The 19,222-nt window shown below is 42.4% G+C and overlaps 1 protein-coding gene across 4 annotated transcripts in view; it reads left to right on the top strand.

Moving 5' to 3' along the window:
- Window positions 1–1,251: 1,251 nt before the first annotated feature.
- WDR47 (WD repeat domain 47) overlaps window positions 1,252–19,222 on the top strand; it is a 45,031-nt gene continuing 27,060 nt past the window's right edge. For all 4 annotated transcript variants that reach the window (XM_077332792.1, XM_077332794.1, XM_077332793.1 and 1 more), the window contains exons 1-3: window positions 1,252–1,527; window positions 17,613–17,779; window positions 19,022–19,105. In XM_077332792.1, coding sequence (XP_077188907.1) covers window positions 17,622–17,779; window positions 19,022–19,105 — 242 coding nt within the window. In that variant the 5' untranslated portion in view covers window positions 1,252–1,527; window positions 17,613–17,621. The remainder of the gene's footprint in view (window positions 1,528–17,612; window positions 17,780–19,021; window positions 19,106–19,222) is intronic.

Here is a 19,222-nt window from a genome sequence, read left to right on the forward strand (position 1 = left end):
GCACCAGGACAGAATTTACTGCAGTTGCCTAATCCTGTAATTAAACTGACAAGTGTGTTGAATGTCCCAGTATTGATAAAGCCAGAGTAATCACCCTGAAAATCACCTCTGGAGAAAAGATTCCAAATATCTTTAAGGATAGTATGGACTACTTAAACACTGCATAATCCCAAATCCCAACGTGATAATGATTAGAGTGCATGAAAAATATTGGGGGCTAGGGATGCCAGCCTCCAAGGGGAACCTGGGGATCCCTGGAGTTACAGTTCATCTCCAGACAAAAGAGATCAGTTTCTCTGTAGAGAATGGCTGCTTTGAAGGATGGACTCTATGGTATTATGCCCCTCCTAAAATGCCACCCCCAGATCTCCATGAGTTTCCCAACCTGATTCTGGGAACCTTTCCCCCCCCCCCCCCATCCCCTACCAGTGCCAGGGGGCACCTGCCAACCCTACTGGCGGCTGGTTATTCGTCTTATAAACCACAGGCACAAAAACAACCTATTTATGGTGATCCCTACAAGGGGGCTTCAAAGCAGTTGGGAAGCAGCGGTTTGCCATTGCCTTTCTCCGCAACTTCTTCCTTGGTGGCCTCTCTTCCAAGTAGCGTCCTTGCTTAGCTTCCGAGATCTGGCGACGTCGGGCGTAACCAGGCCGCCTCCCCACCCCGGATGGATGTTAGAGTTTGGAATGTGGCGTTCCCCAAAAGAACGAAGGAGCGGGTGAGGGCGTGCTACTTCAACCTTGAAGGGAAGATTTGAGCAGCGACCTCGATGGGTCCAATCAAAAGTGCTCTTGGGATGACAGCCCGGGAGATTTCCGTGTGAAGCAGAAGAGCTCCAATGTCAGGAAGCCTCAAACCCTGGCCTGTTCCGCAGCCGTCGGGAGGAGAGAAAAAATGACCTAAATGCGAAGGGTTTATTATAATTATTATTATAAAAGGGGGAGGGAGAGAGATCATTAGATCCATTGGACAATTATCAAAAGAACACTAACGTCTGTGCTTCCGCTAGGCCACCTGCTCCCTTCGCTCTGACAAGGCACGTTTTCAGAAGCGGCTGCATCCAGGCGCTCTGCTCGTCCCCCTGTCGGATCACAGCGGACAAGCCGCCGCCTTCCCTCAGCTGCGGGCTGACAACCCGCCCGCCAAGCATCCTTGCTCTCCGCCTCCCGGAGGAGCAAGCAGCCTGTCTCTGCGGCCGCCGCCCAGGCGCCGCCCCTTTCCCCATTGAGGCGGCGGCGCTCTCTCCCCGCCCAAGCGCCGCCGGGCCCGGAGGAGCTGCGCTGCTGGGCAGGGATTGGCGAAACCTCTTGACAACCGCAGTCAAGGGCGCCGCCGCCGCCGCCTCCCTCCCTCGCTCGCTCGCAGAACTGGAAGAGAAGCGGAGGCGCCGGGCCGTGCTGGCTGCTGACAGAACCCCTCGACCCTTCCTCCTTCCCCCCACGGCCCCCCGGTGTGAGGCGCGTGCCGCCATTTTGTGCGGGTCCCCCCGCCCTCGCCAGTGTTTTGGGACGGACCCTCTTTGAGGTGAGTCTTTTGAGAGGGAGGCTTTCGCCTCGCGGAGGTCTGGGGGCAGCGGGCGTACGAGGGGGACGGCGGGGCCCGGGGCGGGGACGCCGTCCTCTCGTGGTCGGGGAGATGGGACGCTGACTGACAGCCGGGGCTGGTGGGATGGGGTGGTGCCGGGGCCGGGCAGCGCCGGGAGTGCCCGAGGCCTGCGAGGAGGGAGGCCTGGGTGCCCTCTCCGAGGGGAAGGCGGAGGCTGGCCCCGGTGCCAGTCTTTGGAGGAGTTGACAGGACGAGGGCTTGACGACGACGACGCTGCTGCTGAGGGAAGCCGCGCGGTTGGCAGCAGGAGGAGGAGGGAGGGGAGGGGCTGGGAAGGCCACCAGCTTGCCTGGTACTCTTTTGATGCTGGACCCCCGCCTTTTAAAAAAATCAATAAATATCCACCACGCCTCTGCGGGCTGGTGCTTGCTCACAAACCATAGCTTTGCCTCCACTTATCTGGCCTCACAGATGAAAAGCAGGTTTTGCTGCTGAACTTGTTTTTTACTGAAGGAGCTCTTTCTCTCACTTGCATCCCATTTTATGCTCCTTTTGTAATTGATTTGGATCTAAACAGGGGATTTCGCTTGCCTCCTGTTTAGAAAATAATGCATGTCTTTTAAGGTGTCCCCTTTTGTTGCTATTTTGGATGCAGTAGACCAGCATGCCTACCCTTCTGGAAGTTGTTTTTCCTTTGTTACTGCAGAATTGCCAGCGCAAGCCAATCAGATTCTTTTTATGGGTATGCCCCCACCTTGGCACTGCCCCTCCCCAATAATGCATACAGGGGAACATAATACAGCCTGGTAGTTCAGAGCTTGACAGAGAGAATGCCTGAATCAAAGGCTTGTGCCGTCATGGGTGGCAGGGGTAAGGGAATAGGTGAGAGGTTTCTGTCTCAGCCTTACTAGCTTTGATGCTTTTATTTCATGGTTTCCTGTGAAAGCATTCCAGGTAGACTGTCCCAATCCTAGAAGCCCTTGTTTACAAGTAATTGTGTTGACAAGAAAGACCTTACTATGTCAGATTAGTTAGTTATTTCAATCTGTTTGAATAGAAGGGCACAAGATCAGATAACAGACGTGCAGATATCCAGTTTCTTAACACCGTAATAATCCTTTGTTCACCCAATCAAGCCGCAGTGAAAGAAGTATGGATTGGCGTGTGTGCTTCTTCCAGTGTGTTAGTGGCAGTTCTGGTGCTGTAAAAATAAAGGGTGAGAGTTCTTTGGATGCATTCTGGATAAAAGAATGTGAACCTGACCATGTGGAACAGCAGGCAGTTGCAGATGTTGCAGCAAGTGCATGTAGTAGCCTGAGACGATGAAGGAACACACTGTTCTTTGTTCATTCTAGTTTGTTGAGGGCTGTAGTTTGAAGGATGCCGTGAGCATAAGGATTCATGCCCTGACTTTTCTGAAGTAGTGTTTGTCAAAGAGATATTCAGGTTGTGCAAACTGAATGATATTACTGTGAATGACAGTAGGCCTGGCCTGGGAGAAGCTAAATAAACCAAAATATGCTGATACAAGTATTTGTATGCAAAGATGCATGCTTTAAATAGTAATCTTCTGAGAAGAAGCAGTTTGTTAAATCCCCCCAAATTGTATTAAGTAATTTTAGATTGCCTTATTTTAGTTTTTGCCATACTTATCTGTATAATTTCATTCATCTAGGTAAAGTGTAGGTTGTGAATTAAAATCCAGAATGGCAGAGGCTGGTGAGAACAGAATGATGGACGACTAGATTGAATACAGAAAATATCCATTTGATGTAAGGCTGCAGTTCATAGGGATGAGTGAGAAGCATATTGATGATACCCTCAACATAGAGTTGTAAAGATGCTGGCTGTTCAGTGTCCTTTTGTGACGCTTGTCATACTTGGAGTTGTCCATGTCCATTCTCTGGTCATTTGCCTTTGGTTTTTTTATTTCCAATGGAGCCATCTTGATGTTCAAGGAGCTAGTTTGAAAGGAGCAGACATACCTGAATGTGCTAGTGAGAGACCCCTCCCCTCTTTATTCCAGAGACAACTTATTGAGAGGTGTCAGGCTTTCGACCTATCCAGAAAGCATGTCCTGTGATTTGGAAACATTTTCTTTGAAACATTTCAATTCATGGAAGTGGATATGGTGGCCAAGTTCCCCATACAGCATCCATCAAGAAATAAACCCAGTTCTTCAGTAGTCTGAGCATCAGGACCAGTTTTTTTTAATGTTTAATGTTAGAGCAACTAGACACCTGGATTTTTGCTCTTCTGTTCCTGTATGTAGCCCCACTATCCTTGGCATAAGAAGTACTCCTAACTTGTACTGCCCTAGGGTTCTCTGCCCTAATGCAGGCTTTTTCAACCAGGATTCTGTTCAACCAGGGTTTCTTGACAGCTCTGGAACAGTTTCCTGAATGGGTGGGCAATAATTAATTTTAATATATTTTTTAAACATTTATTGGGCATTATGACCATATATAGTCATGTCGACCCACCCCTCTGAAAGAGACCAATGATGGACCTGGAGGGGATGAGAAGGGGTGTGCAAGTATACAGCTATGGTTCCTAACCATATTCTGCAATTATGCCACTTCTGAAGCTTCCCACAGCCTGAAGAATGTTTTAGGGGTTTCTCAACGCTAAAAAAGTTGAGAAGGGCTGTCCTAATAGGATGTAAGCTAAAAGGTATACATTCCTATTGTTCTGTTGGTGATCTATATTGGTTAAGACAGTGAAATTCTGTACCAGCTGGAGCTTCCAAACTGTTCTCAAAAGCAGTCCCATTAGTTATTTTGGAAGTCTAATCTGAAATGTACAATAATCAGTCCTTTGAGCTGTAGTAATGACAGCTGACTTTAAGAGCAGACTCCCAGGTAGAGCACATTGCAATATTCTAGTCCTGAAGTTCCAGTGGCTCGAATCCACTGGTCCAGATCAGCCAAGTCAATGTAAAGAGCCATATTCCAAGCAAAACTAAGGTAAATGAAAACAATGTTTTTGGCAGTTGTCTTAACTTGTTTGTCCAGCAATAATGCTTAATCCTGTATAACCCTAGGCTCTTAGTTGAGTCAGCAGGTAACCCCATCAAATATGAGGCCTTGCTACCAGTTCCTGAAGTAGTTCACCAGGCCTCCAACTGGGCAGGATGTGGACCTGAGTCCATAGCCTTCCAAGAAACACACTCATGCTGCCGAAACAGCATTGGCAGAAGGCCTGGGCTGAGGTAACCCAAGGAGATTAAATGCTTGACTTGTTGTATGCAACCCCATTCCACTGAGAACAATAATTATTTGCAGGATTCTGACCACAGCACAGTGCAACAGGAGGAGTTCAACGCCTGCAAAAGCAGGACAGCTGAGCCAGATTACTTCCCAGCCTGTTTAGACTATGGCTTGGGAAAGCTGCCTTGCTGGATCAACCAGTCCCCTAGGTACAAATATGTGTGCCAGTGCCAGTTCCTTGCTTCTAGTTCCATCTCTTGGCTGCTAGCACCTGTTGATGCTCCCAAGCCTTACTATCTAGTCCTGAGGGCATGGCTCTAGGGGAGACCTGACTGGGCCTGCCTGCAGATCATAGAACAAGGGCTTTATGTAGAGATTGAATAGCATGGATGGAGCTTTGTGAAAAATTTCACACTGATATCTGGCCTCCAGCAGCAACCCTCTGCTTATTGCCTATGACTATAATGAACTCCCCCTCACTGGCAGTCTTCAAGCAAAGGTTGGATACATACTTTTCTTGGATGTTTTAGAATACTTAGGGCTGATCCTGCATTGAGCAGGGGGTTGGACTAGATGGCCTGTATGGCCCCTTCCAACTCTATGATTCTATGACTTACTCCAAAGTGCATCTTTTGATGTCTTTTCCTACCGCCAATTGTCTCAACAAAATGATATGATCAAGTATATTAAATGCTGCTGAAAAATCCAGTAGCAGTAATGAACAGCCTGACTGAAAAGTGTCTAGAGCAGATGAGTTATCCAGTGAGATCTGAAGTTAGACCACAACTTCTCCTGTCTCAATCAACTAGCCTAGAAAAGGCAGACTAATGACTGGGCCACATCATTGTCTGTTGCAGTTGTTTTAAAGTAATGGATTGATAGCCACCTCTTTGCACGGCTGAAAGAAGGTGCCCTGTGTTAGTGATTGATTTATATGTGCTCTTTACATGATTTCAGCAACCAGGATGGACAAGGATCTGGGGCATGTCACTTTCACAGTTCCCAAGATCCTGTCAATGTTCATCCTGGTAACTGAGTTAAAAATAATCCATAAATCCACCAAGATGATACACAAGGCATTCCTTCTGTTTGAACTATATTTCAACTAGAGTCCAGATTGGAACATATTGTAGAGATTTTATCAGCAAAATTTTTTTTTGCAAAACTGTCGCAATGAATTAGTTGTTCTTGAGAATAAAAGCTCAGCAAGCTTAAGCAATTGAACTGGTCATGAACTAGCTGATGCTATGTTAGTTGCCTCCTACGCTTTCCAGTAAGCTGTATGGCACACTTCGGTGGATTCACTTGCAAGTGTCCACTAACAATGCTTTAGACATCTTCTGGCCCTCTTTAAGTTCCCCAGCTCCATAGTAAACCAAGGGGTTAGGTTCTATCTGAAGGATGGGAGTGGTTGACAAGGGACAACCTTGTTAGGAACTTCACATTCCAAATTCCCACTGCAACCTCAAAAGTGCTGTCATTTGGGATCTTAACATTCTCTAGAACAGTGGTCCCCAACCCGCGGGCCGCGGCCTGGTGCTGGGCCGCGAAGGCCTTGGCGCCGGGCCACGGCTCCCTCTCCCTGCCCCCCCCCGCAGTAAAAAACTTCCCAGGCCGCAAGCTTGCGGCCCAGGAAGCTTCTTATTGTGGGAGGGGGGGAGAGGGAATCAGAGGGAAAGTGCCGCGCATGCGCGATTTCGGCCACGCGTGCGCGGTACGCATGCGCGCATGCACGGCATGCGCGGGCAGGCAGTTGCCCTGCCGGTCCCCAGCCTCAAAAAGGTTGGGGACCACTGCTGTAGAACATCTTGGAATCCAGAAGAACCTCTTGTTCTCTGCCTCTTTTTAAATACTGTGTAATACCAAATGGGTTGCTGGTCAATGATAAAATTGATCTAATTTACATGAGAGACTTTGTTAGAAGAAAATGATGTGGTGTACCATTTAATTCCATCAAGTTATGTAATCAGTCATCAACCCCACACTGAAGGATGAGAGAGTGGAGCTATCATCTATGAAAGTCTCTCACAGACTCTGAGTTCAATCTCTACTGCCAGGATTAATTAGCTGTTCCTTATCTCGGGTTCCATAGAAAGAATGGGAATTCTACTTGTTAACCAGCTGTCTCGTTCCCTGCAGGGTACCCTGTCTGACCTGGCAGAAATACTCTTGGGCTCAGTGCTAGAGATACCCAAAATAATTGCTCTGGGGGACTTCAGCATTCATGTCAAAGGTGCCACGTGACCAGCTCAGGTTTTTGTAGTCTGTTTGGCTGCCATGGGCCTGTCTCATGTTGTGATGGATCCAGCACATGAAAAGGGACATTGTTTTTTGCATTAGGCCTTTGGGGGAAGTTCTGATTTGGGTGTTTGAGGTTCAGCCTGTTCCATGGTCTGACCTCTGTCTACTCAGTGACTATGGCTTCAACATTCTGCGAAAATGGGGCTGGTTAAAGTGTTCCCCCATAGAAACATTTGGATTCTTGCACCTCTTAGGATGGGAAATAGTAGTAATATCCTACCCATCCAGCATCCTACCATGTAGGATCAGAATAAACCCCCAACATTCAGCAATATAACAGTCATCCACAAAGGAGTCCAGTGGCTAAATTGGTAATAAGCCAAAGGCCAGTACTATTCCCAGATTCTGTCTACACTGAAGCCATGAACCCGGCTCTTGAGGTCAATGCACACCCCATCAATGGTTCTGTTTTTTCTGGTTTGCATTCATTTTCTCTTAGACACTCATTTAGGGACACAACTGTTTCAACTGGGTATGATGAAAAAGAAATAAAACTGGAATGGCATCATGTTGATGGCACCTTGCCTAATTTTATCTGATAACCTCCCAGAGTGGATTCATAAAATTTTACAGAGAATCAGAGGGATAATCTGTATTCAGGGAACCCTGCAGGGCATTTCCCACAAACAAGCACAGTAGTCTCCCACCTCCTGAAACCTGCCCAGCAGGAAGGAGCTGAGCCACTGTAAACAGAGTCTCCCAGTTCTGATCAGTTATTAATAAAGATAAAGGTACTGAAAGCTGCTGGAAGACTCAAGAAAACCAATAGGACCAAACTTCTCTTGTTTGTTTTGCAATTCAGTTTTAAACTAAAGTAACCAGGGTGATCCCGTGTTGGTTCCTGTAATGCACTTTTGAAGACAACCTATATAAGACCATTTCAAATCTTCATCATTTAGTACATGAAGAGACAGTATGACTGGTGACTGATATTAGTCACAGGAAACATCTTGCCAGGTCAAAAGAACTATTGTTTGAGATTTACTTCTGGGTTAAATTCAAATTGTCTGGGACCAAGAGAGTAACAAGATCTTTCCATATGAGCCTGTCTGACGTCTGAGATCATCTTTGGAGGTCTTGCTCAAAGTTCCTTTTTTTAAATGGGGTGTTTAGCAATTATGGGGTTTTCAATGTATGTCTGATCTAGATGTGGAAAATGTTTTCTGCTTCCATTTTCCTGGTCTTTTGTTTTTACTTCCAGTTATTTCTTCCTGAAGCATTTTGTTACCTTGTATATATCTGTTTTGTTTCTCGTTGTTTGCCTCTTACAGGGGTTTTATTACAAGATCAGCTAAGAAGGGTAAGGATCAAGCGAGCGTATGGTAGACAGACTTATGCATGCATATCTGAATCCTTAGGTGAAATTAAATTAGATCTTACTTCGGGCAATGTAGCAATACACTTGATCCATTAAGTGTGTTTTTTTAATTTAATCTACAAATGACATTGAAGTCACTTGATATTAGTGAATAGCAACATGAAACAAGTAGAGAGGACAAGTGAAGAGCTTCAGGCAGACTGCTCTTTGCTGGCATAACTCTGTTTTACCCTGCAATGTTGTTTACATGCAATATAAACAAGATTTCATGTATGAAGTAAAAAGGTAAAGGTAAAGGTATTCCCTGTGCAAGCACCGGGTCATGTCTGACCCTTGGGGTGACGCCCTCCAGCGTTTTCATGGCAGACTCAATATGGGGTGGTTTGCCAGTGCCTTCCCCAGTCATTACCGTTTACCCCCCAGCAAGCTATGTATGAAGTACAAAGAGCAATTTGCCAGAAGAAGGCAAAGGATGATATAATCAATAGCTTTAGTTAGTTCTTTTTTTCTGATTGAATGGAATAGGCTGTCAGGCTGTATATATACCAATATAAGCACTTGTGTGGAGCAAGCACATATGACTTACGGTGCTGCAAAACATGATCATTTCTGTGCTGTCTTAGATTGTGAAGCTGTGTTCACTGGAACATATCTTAATTGGTAGACAATTTCTAAATTCAAAATGCTTATTGAAGAGAAAGACATTCTAAATTCTGGCCCTGGCCCTCATTTATTCTTTAGTCTTGGATCAGTTTGATGACGCTGTGTGCTATATGTCTTGGCAGCAGAACGTGAGCTGTTTCTTTGAGATTTTTAAGATAGCTGTTTATCTTTCAGTATGACCAAGCCTTTATTTTCTATGTCTTGTCCTTCTATAATACAAAAAACAGTTGACCATATTTGTGTTCAGAATTTGTCAATTTTGTTTTTTTGTATTTGTTTGTTCTGTAGCATTTTAATGTTTCTTAAGTTCTTAAGCTTTTGTTTGTTGAAACCAGTTTTTTATCTTGTTGCATAATACTTAAAACATAGTTCTTCAATGTATAATCAACTGAGATACAGGCAGCTGTGGTGTTTTAAAAATGCAAGGACCACCATTAGGGGAAAATACCAGAAATTTTGAAGCATGGGAATTTTCCCCATCAGCTTACCCCAACAAGGACATCGCTGGGAAAATGGAAATATATGCAATACTTTCCTATCAAACAAAACTTCTTTTGCTGTTTAAAATTTAAGAATATCTAATCTCACTCATTCCTAAAGGGGAGGAAATGAGATTTTTTCCAGTGTTCCCCCAAAATTCCCAGGTTTTTTTAATTGTGAAATTTGGGGGGGCAGAGCCTCAAGGAGGACAAAATAGCTCACCTCCTGCATTTGTTCTGCTTCTTTTTCTTCCCTGGACCTTCACATCTCTAACCATCATCCAAGACAGCTCTTGTTGCATGTGAATATTATTTCCATGGGGCTAGTTGCTAGGATATCTGAATTTGCATACCATTGAAAAGTACAGATAACAAAGTAAATGTAGACTAGACAGTATTTGCATTTGGATACGCATCCAAAAATGCATTCAGTTTACTCCTGCATCTCCCAGATCATACAGAGCACTTCTCATACTGAAGACTCTTTTCATGTTTAGCTTTCATAATGATGCAAACTTTTGTTTTTCTTTTTTAACCTACATGTTATGTAAGAAAAAGTGATATAAATCAATTCACACTTTATTCTGGATTCTGGTCTCTTAATAATGCAGCATTATACAAAGCAAGATGATGTGTTGTTGTGAAATTTTAAAGCTTGCCACTGGTAGGGGAGTCCAGAACAAATATTCTTGTTTTTTAAAATTGAATTAGAAATGCTCATTATCTGCTGCTAATTTCGGAATGAAAGCCATGGTGAAAAGAAATTCAGGGATGTATCTTCAATGGTTTGCTGTTGTGTGGATTGCCCATTAATGCAGTAACTGTTCTTCAGTGAAGAACACATCCATAGATGATGACAGGCTCTCTCTAGGGAGAACCAATCCACTCTTTCACTTGAATTCAAAGTACGCATCATGCAGTATGTCAGCTGGAAACAGCATGTACACGTTAAGTAGTGTATAGAGGCAGTCATCAAATAGTTAAAGGGCTGCCAGAACGTAGTATGTGGGTTCTTCATTGCCTGCGTAGAGCATAGAAAGTTTTCGTCTGGAAGAGACAGACATAATAGCTCTGTTGTGCTGGAGGCCTCTTATTTCTGGCACTCAAGCAGGACTGGTATAATCTTCAGGGCATGTGTTACCTGTTCCAGCTTTTGAAGCTCGCTGGTGGTGGTGTGCATAACAAGAATAACAGTTATGTTAGAGTTGGTTCATCTCAGCTTGAATTAAACAAAAGTGGTAAATATGGCTTGAGGAAATCATACGTTAATGGTAGCCACCTGCCTGCTTGTGTGGTGCTACTGCAAGTTTTTAATGGAACAGACGATTGCATTTTCCCAATGGAGACTTTTGAATACATAATAGGGAGCTGTCCAAGGCTCGTTGCCGATGAAGCCTATGCATAATGTTCTAGTATCCAAATCTTACAGCAGTTGATCAGATGCAGAGGCAGTTGGGGCTTTTGTAACTTTAGTTATGGTGGAGTTAACAGAATTTCAATAGGGATGGCTTGTCTTGCTTCGATGAGAAAACGTGCCCCTGCTGAAAATACATAGGTCTGCACAATTGGGGGCGGGGTGTCTTTTGTATCTGGTTGTAATCTTTGGTTACAATGTAGACAGCTAACTTGAAGGTACCTTTTGATACTACCATGGAAGTCTGTTGCTTGGTGTAACGTACATGTTAATTTCTGTATCAACAACATTTATAAATCTTTAATATGAAAATTACTATTTTGGAAGGCATATAGTTTGCACTTCTTTGGCTTGTAAAATTCAAAGTCTGGGGACCTATTTTGTATGGGGTATGAATTATAAAAGTTTATATTATATACAATGAGTTATTTCTACAAATGAATCAATGTTAAATATTCATAGCATCCTTTAAAAACATTTAGGGTTTCTAGTAGGGAGAGAGGACAGAATTAGTATTCTTAAAGATTATATAGCTTTTGTGTTTAGAGTTATCAATCAGTTTAGCCCTGTGAGATTCCTGTTCCATGTAGGGAATATCTCTGTGGATCAGATGTCTGTCCCAACTGCTTAATGGGAACCAAACCAATTATGATGAAATGTATGCCAGCTGTCTGCATTAGTGAAAGACATTTCATTTACTGCCCAAAGATTTTGTGGTTTCCCCTCCATCATACACAGCACTCTATATTTATATGTTATCTGACTAGCACCTTCTGTGAACCAGCTGCCTCTTTTTCTTTGGTCTATTCAGCAACCAAAAGTGTAGTTGAGATTGATAGGCGTGACTGTCATTGAATCTCTTTGAATATTTAACAGTTCTCAGTTTAGCCTTCTTTATCTGCAGAATCAATGCTATTCTCAGGATTGATTATGTAGTTTGTTCCTGGCAAACAAGATATGGTAGCTTGGAAAATCTCATATAAATATATGTTTCTCTTGTAAAGATCCACTATAGGAATTGGACTATAGTGCTTGAGAATTTAAGGTAGAATTAAAAAAAAATCCTTGCAGTGAATCAATGTGTAATACAGATTCAAGTGGGTAGCCATGTTGGTCTGAAGTAGCATAACATAAATTCGATTCCTGTAGCACCTTTACGAACAATAAAGATTTATTCAAGGCATGAGTTTTCGTGTGCATGCACACTTCCTCAGACAAAATGGAACAAGGATCATGGCAGTACAGATATATAGAGAAGGTAAATTAGTGGCAAATTATATTATGTCATATGATAATTCTTGGCTAAAACAGCTAATCAGTCCTTTTGAGTTCAGTTGTAGTTCATAAAAACATTGGAGAAATAAAACTGTCCATGCTAGTAATTAATAGCAGACACTTTCCCAGTTGTGAAAAGAAATAATTCAAAGAGACTAGTTGCTTGCCCCATCCATCTCTACACAAGAGTAGAAGCATTCCTGCAAGTGACAAATTGTGCTGGCAAGTTATCTTGTCCTGGGACCAGAGAGTTAAATTTGAAATTACATATTTCTAACATCACATTATGTCTAAAATAAAATAAAATAAAAAGAGGATTGTAAGGAATGTGGCTAAAAGAGTTGAATGAGATTAGCATGCATAGTGAGATAAAAAAATCTATGTCCTTGTTGAATCCAGGGTATGCCATTGTTTTGAGTGTTGTAATAACTTGCATTTCTCCAGTCTCCCTTTCTAGTTTGTTCATGAAGTTCCTTTGCAGTAAAGCAACTGCTTTGAGGTCCCTTATTGAATGTCCTGGAAGGTTGAAGTCTTCCCCTACAGGTTTTTTAGTCCTTTGATTTTTTATGTCAGACTTATGTCCATTAATTATTTGATGGAGGGTTTGACCTGTTTACCCTATGTAGAGAACAGAGGGGAATTGTTGGCATTTAATGGCATATATAGTTTTAGAAGATGAACAAATGTATAAGCCCTTGATGGTATAGGTCATGTTGTTAGGTCCAGTGATTATGTTATTGGAATGTATGTGACAGCAAAGTTGGCATCTGGGTTTGTTGCAAGCTCTAGTACCAGTGTCCATGTTCAAATTAGATGTTGCATTGTTGTCGGTAAGGAGTTGTTTGAGATTGGGGAGGATGTCTGTGTGCAAGAAAAGGTTTCCCTCTCAGTACTTGGAAAAGAGAACTGTCAGTATCCAGGAGAGGTTGTAAGTCGTTGATGATGCACTGCACTATTTTGAGTTGAGAGCCATATGTAACCACCAGTGGTGTTCTGTTATTGTCTGTTTTGAGTCTATCTTTCAACAGGTTTTCTCTTGGTATCCTTCTGGCTTTCTTAATCTGTTTCTTGACCTCATTGGGTGGGTACTTAAGTTCCACAGCCCTATTATTCCCACCATGGTTCTGTAATGCTCATGGCAATGGCAAAAGTAGATGATGCCTTACTTAAGGCTCTATGATTTATCACAAGAAACTTAGATGAGAAAGCCTGCCCTTTCCTCTTGTGTTCCCCACAGTTGGCAAAGGACCAGAATGGGAAGGCTTTCCCCATGCATTTTGCAAATGTACAAAGTCTTATGGAAAAGTGCAAAAACACTTGCACTCCGCTCCCAAATCTGAAGAGGACAACATGCTAGTCAGTTCTAATCTATGTTTAAAGCAATGTTAGTTCACTATTGGAAGTTTCAGTTCCATTGGTGTACAAACAAAAACAAAGTTCATGGTATATCCCAATTATTAATAATTTCCTGATCTTGTGTTGGATTCCATTGGTTCATGTTGCTAGTGAATTCATGTTCCTCTGACACAAGGAACTTTGTTCTGATACAAGTGATATCCAGCCCCTTGTTTCCTCTTCGCAAATTTAAATCTGTTAGTCACTGCCCAGCGCAGGAAATACCTTTTAATAAATCCATATTTGTAAGCACATTCAGGCTTTCTCTGCAGGGCTCCACTTTTTAATTAAGCATTTCTTATTTGTTTTGCTCTTTGTCAGTTAAGCTGTTCAAAAATAATGGAGGAGTAGGATTGCTTTGTAGACCACCCTAAAATGATGGCACAACCAGGAAATCACAGTGTATTACCAACCACACCTCCTGCCAAGCAAATTAATACCACATTGCAAGTTAATACTGAGCAGGCTAGTGCTACATTTCTATTCTGAAAAAGAATGGAAGTTAGCACAAAACATTCTAGACTACTAGATGTTGGTAGTGGGTGATGTTCAGTGGCCATATGAATAAACAATATGATTCTAGACAAAAGGGCTAAAGTGGAAACAACATAAATGCTGATCCTAACAAATATAGAAACAGCTGTCATTAGCTGTTCTAGATATCCTTGTTGTTTTTTTAATAATCATTTTGGGTTTTTAGATGCAGTGTGTAAACTTTAGTATAAATCATGTGGATATGAGCATGGGATATAAAAATATGCTTATGACTAGGATTCCTGGCTCTGAGCAAGAACAAGTTTTAGATGACTGTACAACTGCATAAAATTTGTCTATGTGGGAAGCAGAGTGTGTCCTTAAATGCCTCCTAACTCTTTTCAATGTTTGTGCAGCAAACTCTATAATCTTTTAGCAAGTTCTATGGCTGAGTGGGTCCTTTCCCCCACTCATTCCAAGAAGATCAATCATTGATCAGAGAGATGGATAGACCTTCCTTGTGAACCTTCCACGGTGCCCTTGTAACTTTTTTCAAACTGGAGTACACTATAGCATTTTCAGATTCATACACATGCACACACATACAATGTGGCTTTTTTACTAAATCATAATAATAAGTGGGGAGCCTATGAGATTCATGGGGGACCCCATCTTTCCCCATCAGCAAGTTTTGTGTCGCTCCAGACCCCAACACCCATCTCTGAGCCTTGTTGCAATGTCAATGCTGACTGAGAACTACTCCAAGCACAAAATGGTTCCCAGAATTGCCCACTGCTGTTGGACCTGGAACAGTCTCTGGTGTCCTGGAGCAGCTCCCATTGCCCACAGCTGTACAGTCATGATAAACACACTGTATTTGCCAACATAGCAGTTTGGGAGGGGGGCTCAACAACTGGAGGGGAGGAGAAAAGGAGAGAGAATGTCTTCCCCAGGCAGTTTCCAATAGAAATAGATACATAATTGTTGGCTACTATTACTACTGGCTGGCTGATCAGAAAGGATGTAAAAGGGGATTAGCTATTTGCCTATCAAAGGTGCTTGTTGATCAAGGCAGGCACAAGAGGCTCTAGAAGTTCCTTGGCTTACTATGACTGAGGTTGTGACTGTAATGGCGATCCCACGGGGGCAACAGGCTCTAAGCTTTGCTGAGTGGTCCTAGTCAGTGGTCCTAGTCCTCAACGGCAGAACACAATGAGTTCCAACTGAGTCCAGGCTCTAAGCCACAGAAGGCCCCTGGTGAACTCCAGAGCTTGGAGGGCAGCAGAGGCCTAGTGAACGCATTCTCTATAGCAGGGGTAGTCAACCTGTGCTCTATAGCGGGGGTCATCAACCCCGGTCCATGGCTTGGTACCGGGCCGCCGGCAGCCGCGCCTGCCTCCCTCCCTCCCCACAGAGAGAAGGAAGGGAAGAGGCAGGCACGGCCTCCGGCACGCCGGCAATGCAAACACGCAGTTGCCGTGCATGCGCGTTTGCGCCCCTTGTGGCGAAAGCGCGCATGCGCAGCAACTGCGTGAATGTGCGCTAGCGCCCCCTGGTGATGAAAATGTGCACGTGTGGCAACTGCATGTGCGCGTTTGTGTGTAGCTACCGCGCGTGTGCGCAGCACCCAGGCCATCGGCTCTCCCCTCACCACCGGAGGCGGTCCCTGACCTCAGAAAGGTTGGGGGCCACTGCTCTATAGAATGAATTTTCCCTGTCAATTACCTGTGTGATAAGAATGCTGAATACTACCTTCTTAGAAAATAATGCAGAAGAATTTTATAGGAGACTACTTCCCCTAACCAGATATTCTGGCAGTGCATGAGCTTGTTTTTCTATGTGTACACATGATGGGAACTGGCTGCCAGTCACCAATCTTATACAAATTGCATAGTGGGAAAAAGCAAACTAACGGAAGCTTATTGCCTGCTAGACAAAGAAATTTGTTACATATATTGCCATAATCAAATAAAATTTTCAAATAGTTTATTTAACATCTTTTTTTAGAACTCACGTGTAACATTTTAAATATAGTCTTGCCTGGTAACTCTTTACCCACTGAGTGCTATTTTACCACTCTGTGTATTCCTCAGACTCCACCACAAATTCTCCAGGAACTTCCCAACTGTAGTTAGGCCTGGCCCTAATGAGTCTTCTCTTAAAAGCTCTGCCTTTTACTGACAGAATGTTCCTGGAATACTGTGGTTGCCCAGCAACAACCACTGAGGGAATCTGTTGCTTAAAGCTGCAGGCACTCCTTTTATGATTTCTGGACCATTTCTGTATGGAAGGGCAAAGCACAAGTGGCTTCCTGCTTGCAAATGTGGGATGGTAAATCTCGTGTTTGCAGCCCTCCTTGTGAGACCGTTCCCGCATTCTCCTTCTGCCTTGTTGCAGCTTTTTGCCTCCTGATGAGGCTGCAAGGGAAAGCAAAACTAACTTCTCCCTCTACTCCTTCACTTGTCAATCACAGCAAGCCACCAATCACAGCACAGCAGTTCTCTCATGGACTGAAACTTTCTCCCCCCTCCAGCCCCAAAGTTAATTTTTTTTAAAGGCACTTCCGCATTGCTATGGAGTAATGCCACAACACAGATGCATTTTTAATAAAAATCAGCAATGCCGAATTGCTATGGAGAAATGCCAGTGTGATAAAGTATTCCCCCCACTTTTCTGGGATTTGTATTTTTTTTAACTTTATTTGTGCCTCGGTGGATTCTTGAGAGGCTGCACATGATCCCTGGAGCCCAAAAATACATTTCGTGTTAATGGTTGGCTCAAAAACAAGGTGCTGGGACCCCTGTATGATCGGGAGAAGGCTGCTCAATCACCTGCCCCCCACCCTCTTTCCCAGTTTATTTCTCACCTCCAGAAAACAGAAAGGGAGCTAAAAATAGCCATTTCATTTATTAAAGGATCTTCCTGAATCAGTCCATTATCATGTAGACCTATTACCTTCATAAAATTCCATTCTGTTTTATATAGTTCTTGGAATTACAGAAGGCTGGAATCCTTCCTGACTTTCTCAGGTAGACCATTCCACAAAGTGAAAGCCACAACAGAGTGCATGCGTAGAGGCAGTTGTTGATCTTTCCAGTTTTCAGAGTGGCACCTGTAGAAGCCTCTGCTTGGATGAGTAAAGTTATTGTGGCAGGCAATGGGAGAAGAGCCAGTCTTGCAGATATAAGGGTCCAAGGCCAAGAAAGGCTTTTATAGCAGTCACTTTCAATTGATTTTATTTGTGTTTTTGTAACGGTCAATTATAAGCGTACAATTGTCCTGAATTATTAGAAAGGGGATGCTTAACCGTAATATATAAACTTAGGAAGCTTGCATCAAGTTTGGATTATTATTTATTAGTGATGGTGTATTAAACTTTATAAACTTTACTACTTAGGGCAGACAGCAAATTCTATTATATTATATTTTGCCTTGTTTAAATTAATGTAACAATATTTAACATTTGCTGACATGATTTATGAACAGCAGATTCCCCCAGTTTATATTGAAATACAGTTATTTTCTTTGCTTTTCAGTCTTCCACAATGACGGCAGAAGAGACAGTGAATGTAAAAGAAGCTGAAATAGTCAAACTGATACTGGATTTTTTGAATTCAAGAAAACTTCATATCAGTATGCTGGCTCTGGAGAAAGAAAGTGGAGTAATTAATGGACTGTTCTCAGATGATATGCTTTTCTTAAGGTAGAAATGGTGATTTTAATATGGACAGTCTGAGTGATTGCTGACTAATGCTAAGACTTTGCACTATAACTCTGACTGCTGTCATCCATCATGGGCATGACTTTTCATTGACTGCCTCATTATACATTTCTATGTGTGCTAGATAAGCACTGAATAATCTTTATCCACAGCCCTATTAAGCATCAGAAAAGTATAGGGCCTGGACATATTAATGTCATGAAGGTTAACTACTATGAATTAAGTGATTTAAATTGCAATCATGTGAAACACTTAATAAGTAAATATGTTGTTGACCGATCTGTTTTAATTTGCAGGTTTTTCTGCTGCCCAACATTATCTCAGCTAGTACTACTCTGTACAAAATAGCATAACAAAGATTATTTGAAATGGCTAAATATATGTTTAGAAAAGAATCGTGTGCATGCTAACTTGGAAATAAACCTCATTCCACCTACTTTTCTGTACTTTTTATTGTACCAGGGACAGATCACAGGAACAGATGTTCAGATAAATATTTCATTAGCCTGCTTACTAATTTTCATGTGTAAGTGGGAAGTTAAAGTTATAAAACAGATACAGGTATAGAATCATTTTGAAATACTTTAAAAATCAAATCTAAACATTTTCTTTTATAACGTTATAGCTGTAATGTATTTTTGTACATGTGTGTGTGTGTTTGCTAGTTGAAGAGGTTTGTTCTGGGAGTGAAACTGCCCATCACAGAGGCATTACAGTCAGTCTATAATGAATTGAAAAGTGTCCATTTTATCTCAGTACAATTTTGGCACATCTGTGCTCATTTTGACACAATTTGGTCACTTTGGGGTATTTCATGAGGAAATTTTTTTAAGCTGATATGACACTATCTACACAACTAAAATGGGTTTAAAATCTACAAAATCTGTTAGTCTTTGGATTGCGAAATAACAGAGCACTGTAGAAGAAATTATTAAATACTATAAGGCAAAAGAGCCCACTGAAGAGTCATCCGTGCTACTTGTCAGATATGCATGTTGGCTGTCTGTTTTCAGAACAGTGTTTAGTGCCACATGGGCATGTTATTTATAAAGATTAGGTTTTACTTTTATCTATTTAAATGAGAAGATAATCTTATTAAGTGCTTTCCAGAGCATTAACTTTTGTAAAAGCTTACAGGTCAGCTGCTGCAGTTGTAAGCATGCTTTGGTTAATATAAAAGAAAAAGTTCAGCGTAATTCAATAAATTTTCTCAACCTTCTTAAGGCAGTTGATCCTTGATGGTCAGTGGGATGAGGTTCTTCAGTTCATCCAGCCTCTTGAGTGTATGGACAAATTTGACAAGAAAAGGTAAAAAACAAGCTTCCAATATATTTACATAGAATATTGGAAAACATGTAATTACAGCCTCCATTATCCCATTACAGTTATTTCAGTTATGGAACACTATAACCTTTGTATTATTTT

Source organism: Paroedura picta, chromosome 4, assembly GCF_049243985.1.
Source record: "Paroedura picta isolate Pp20150507F chromosome 4, Ppicta_v3.0, whole genome shotgun sequence".
Classification (NCBI taxonomy): domain Eukaryota; kingdom Metazoa; phylum Chordata; class Lepidosauria; order Squamata; family Gekkonidae; genus Paroedura; species Paroedura picta.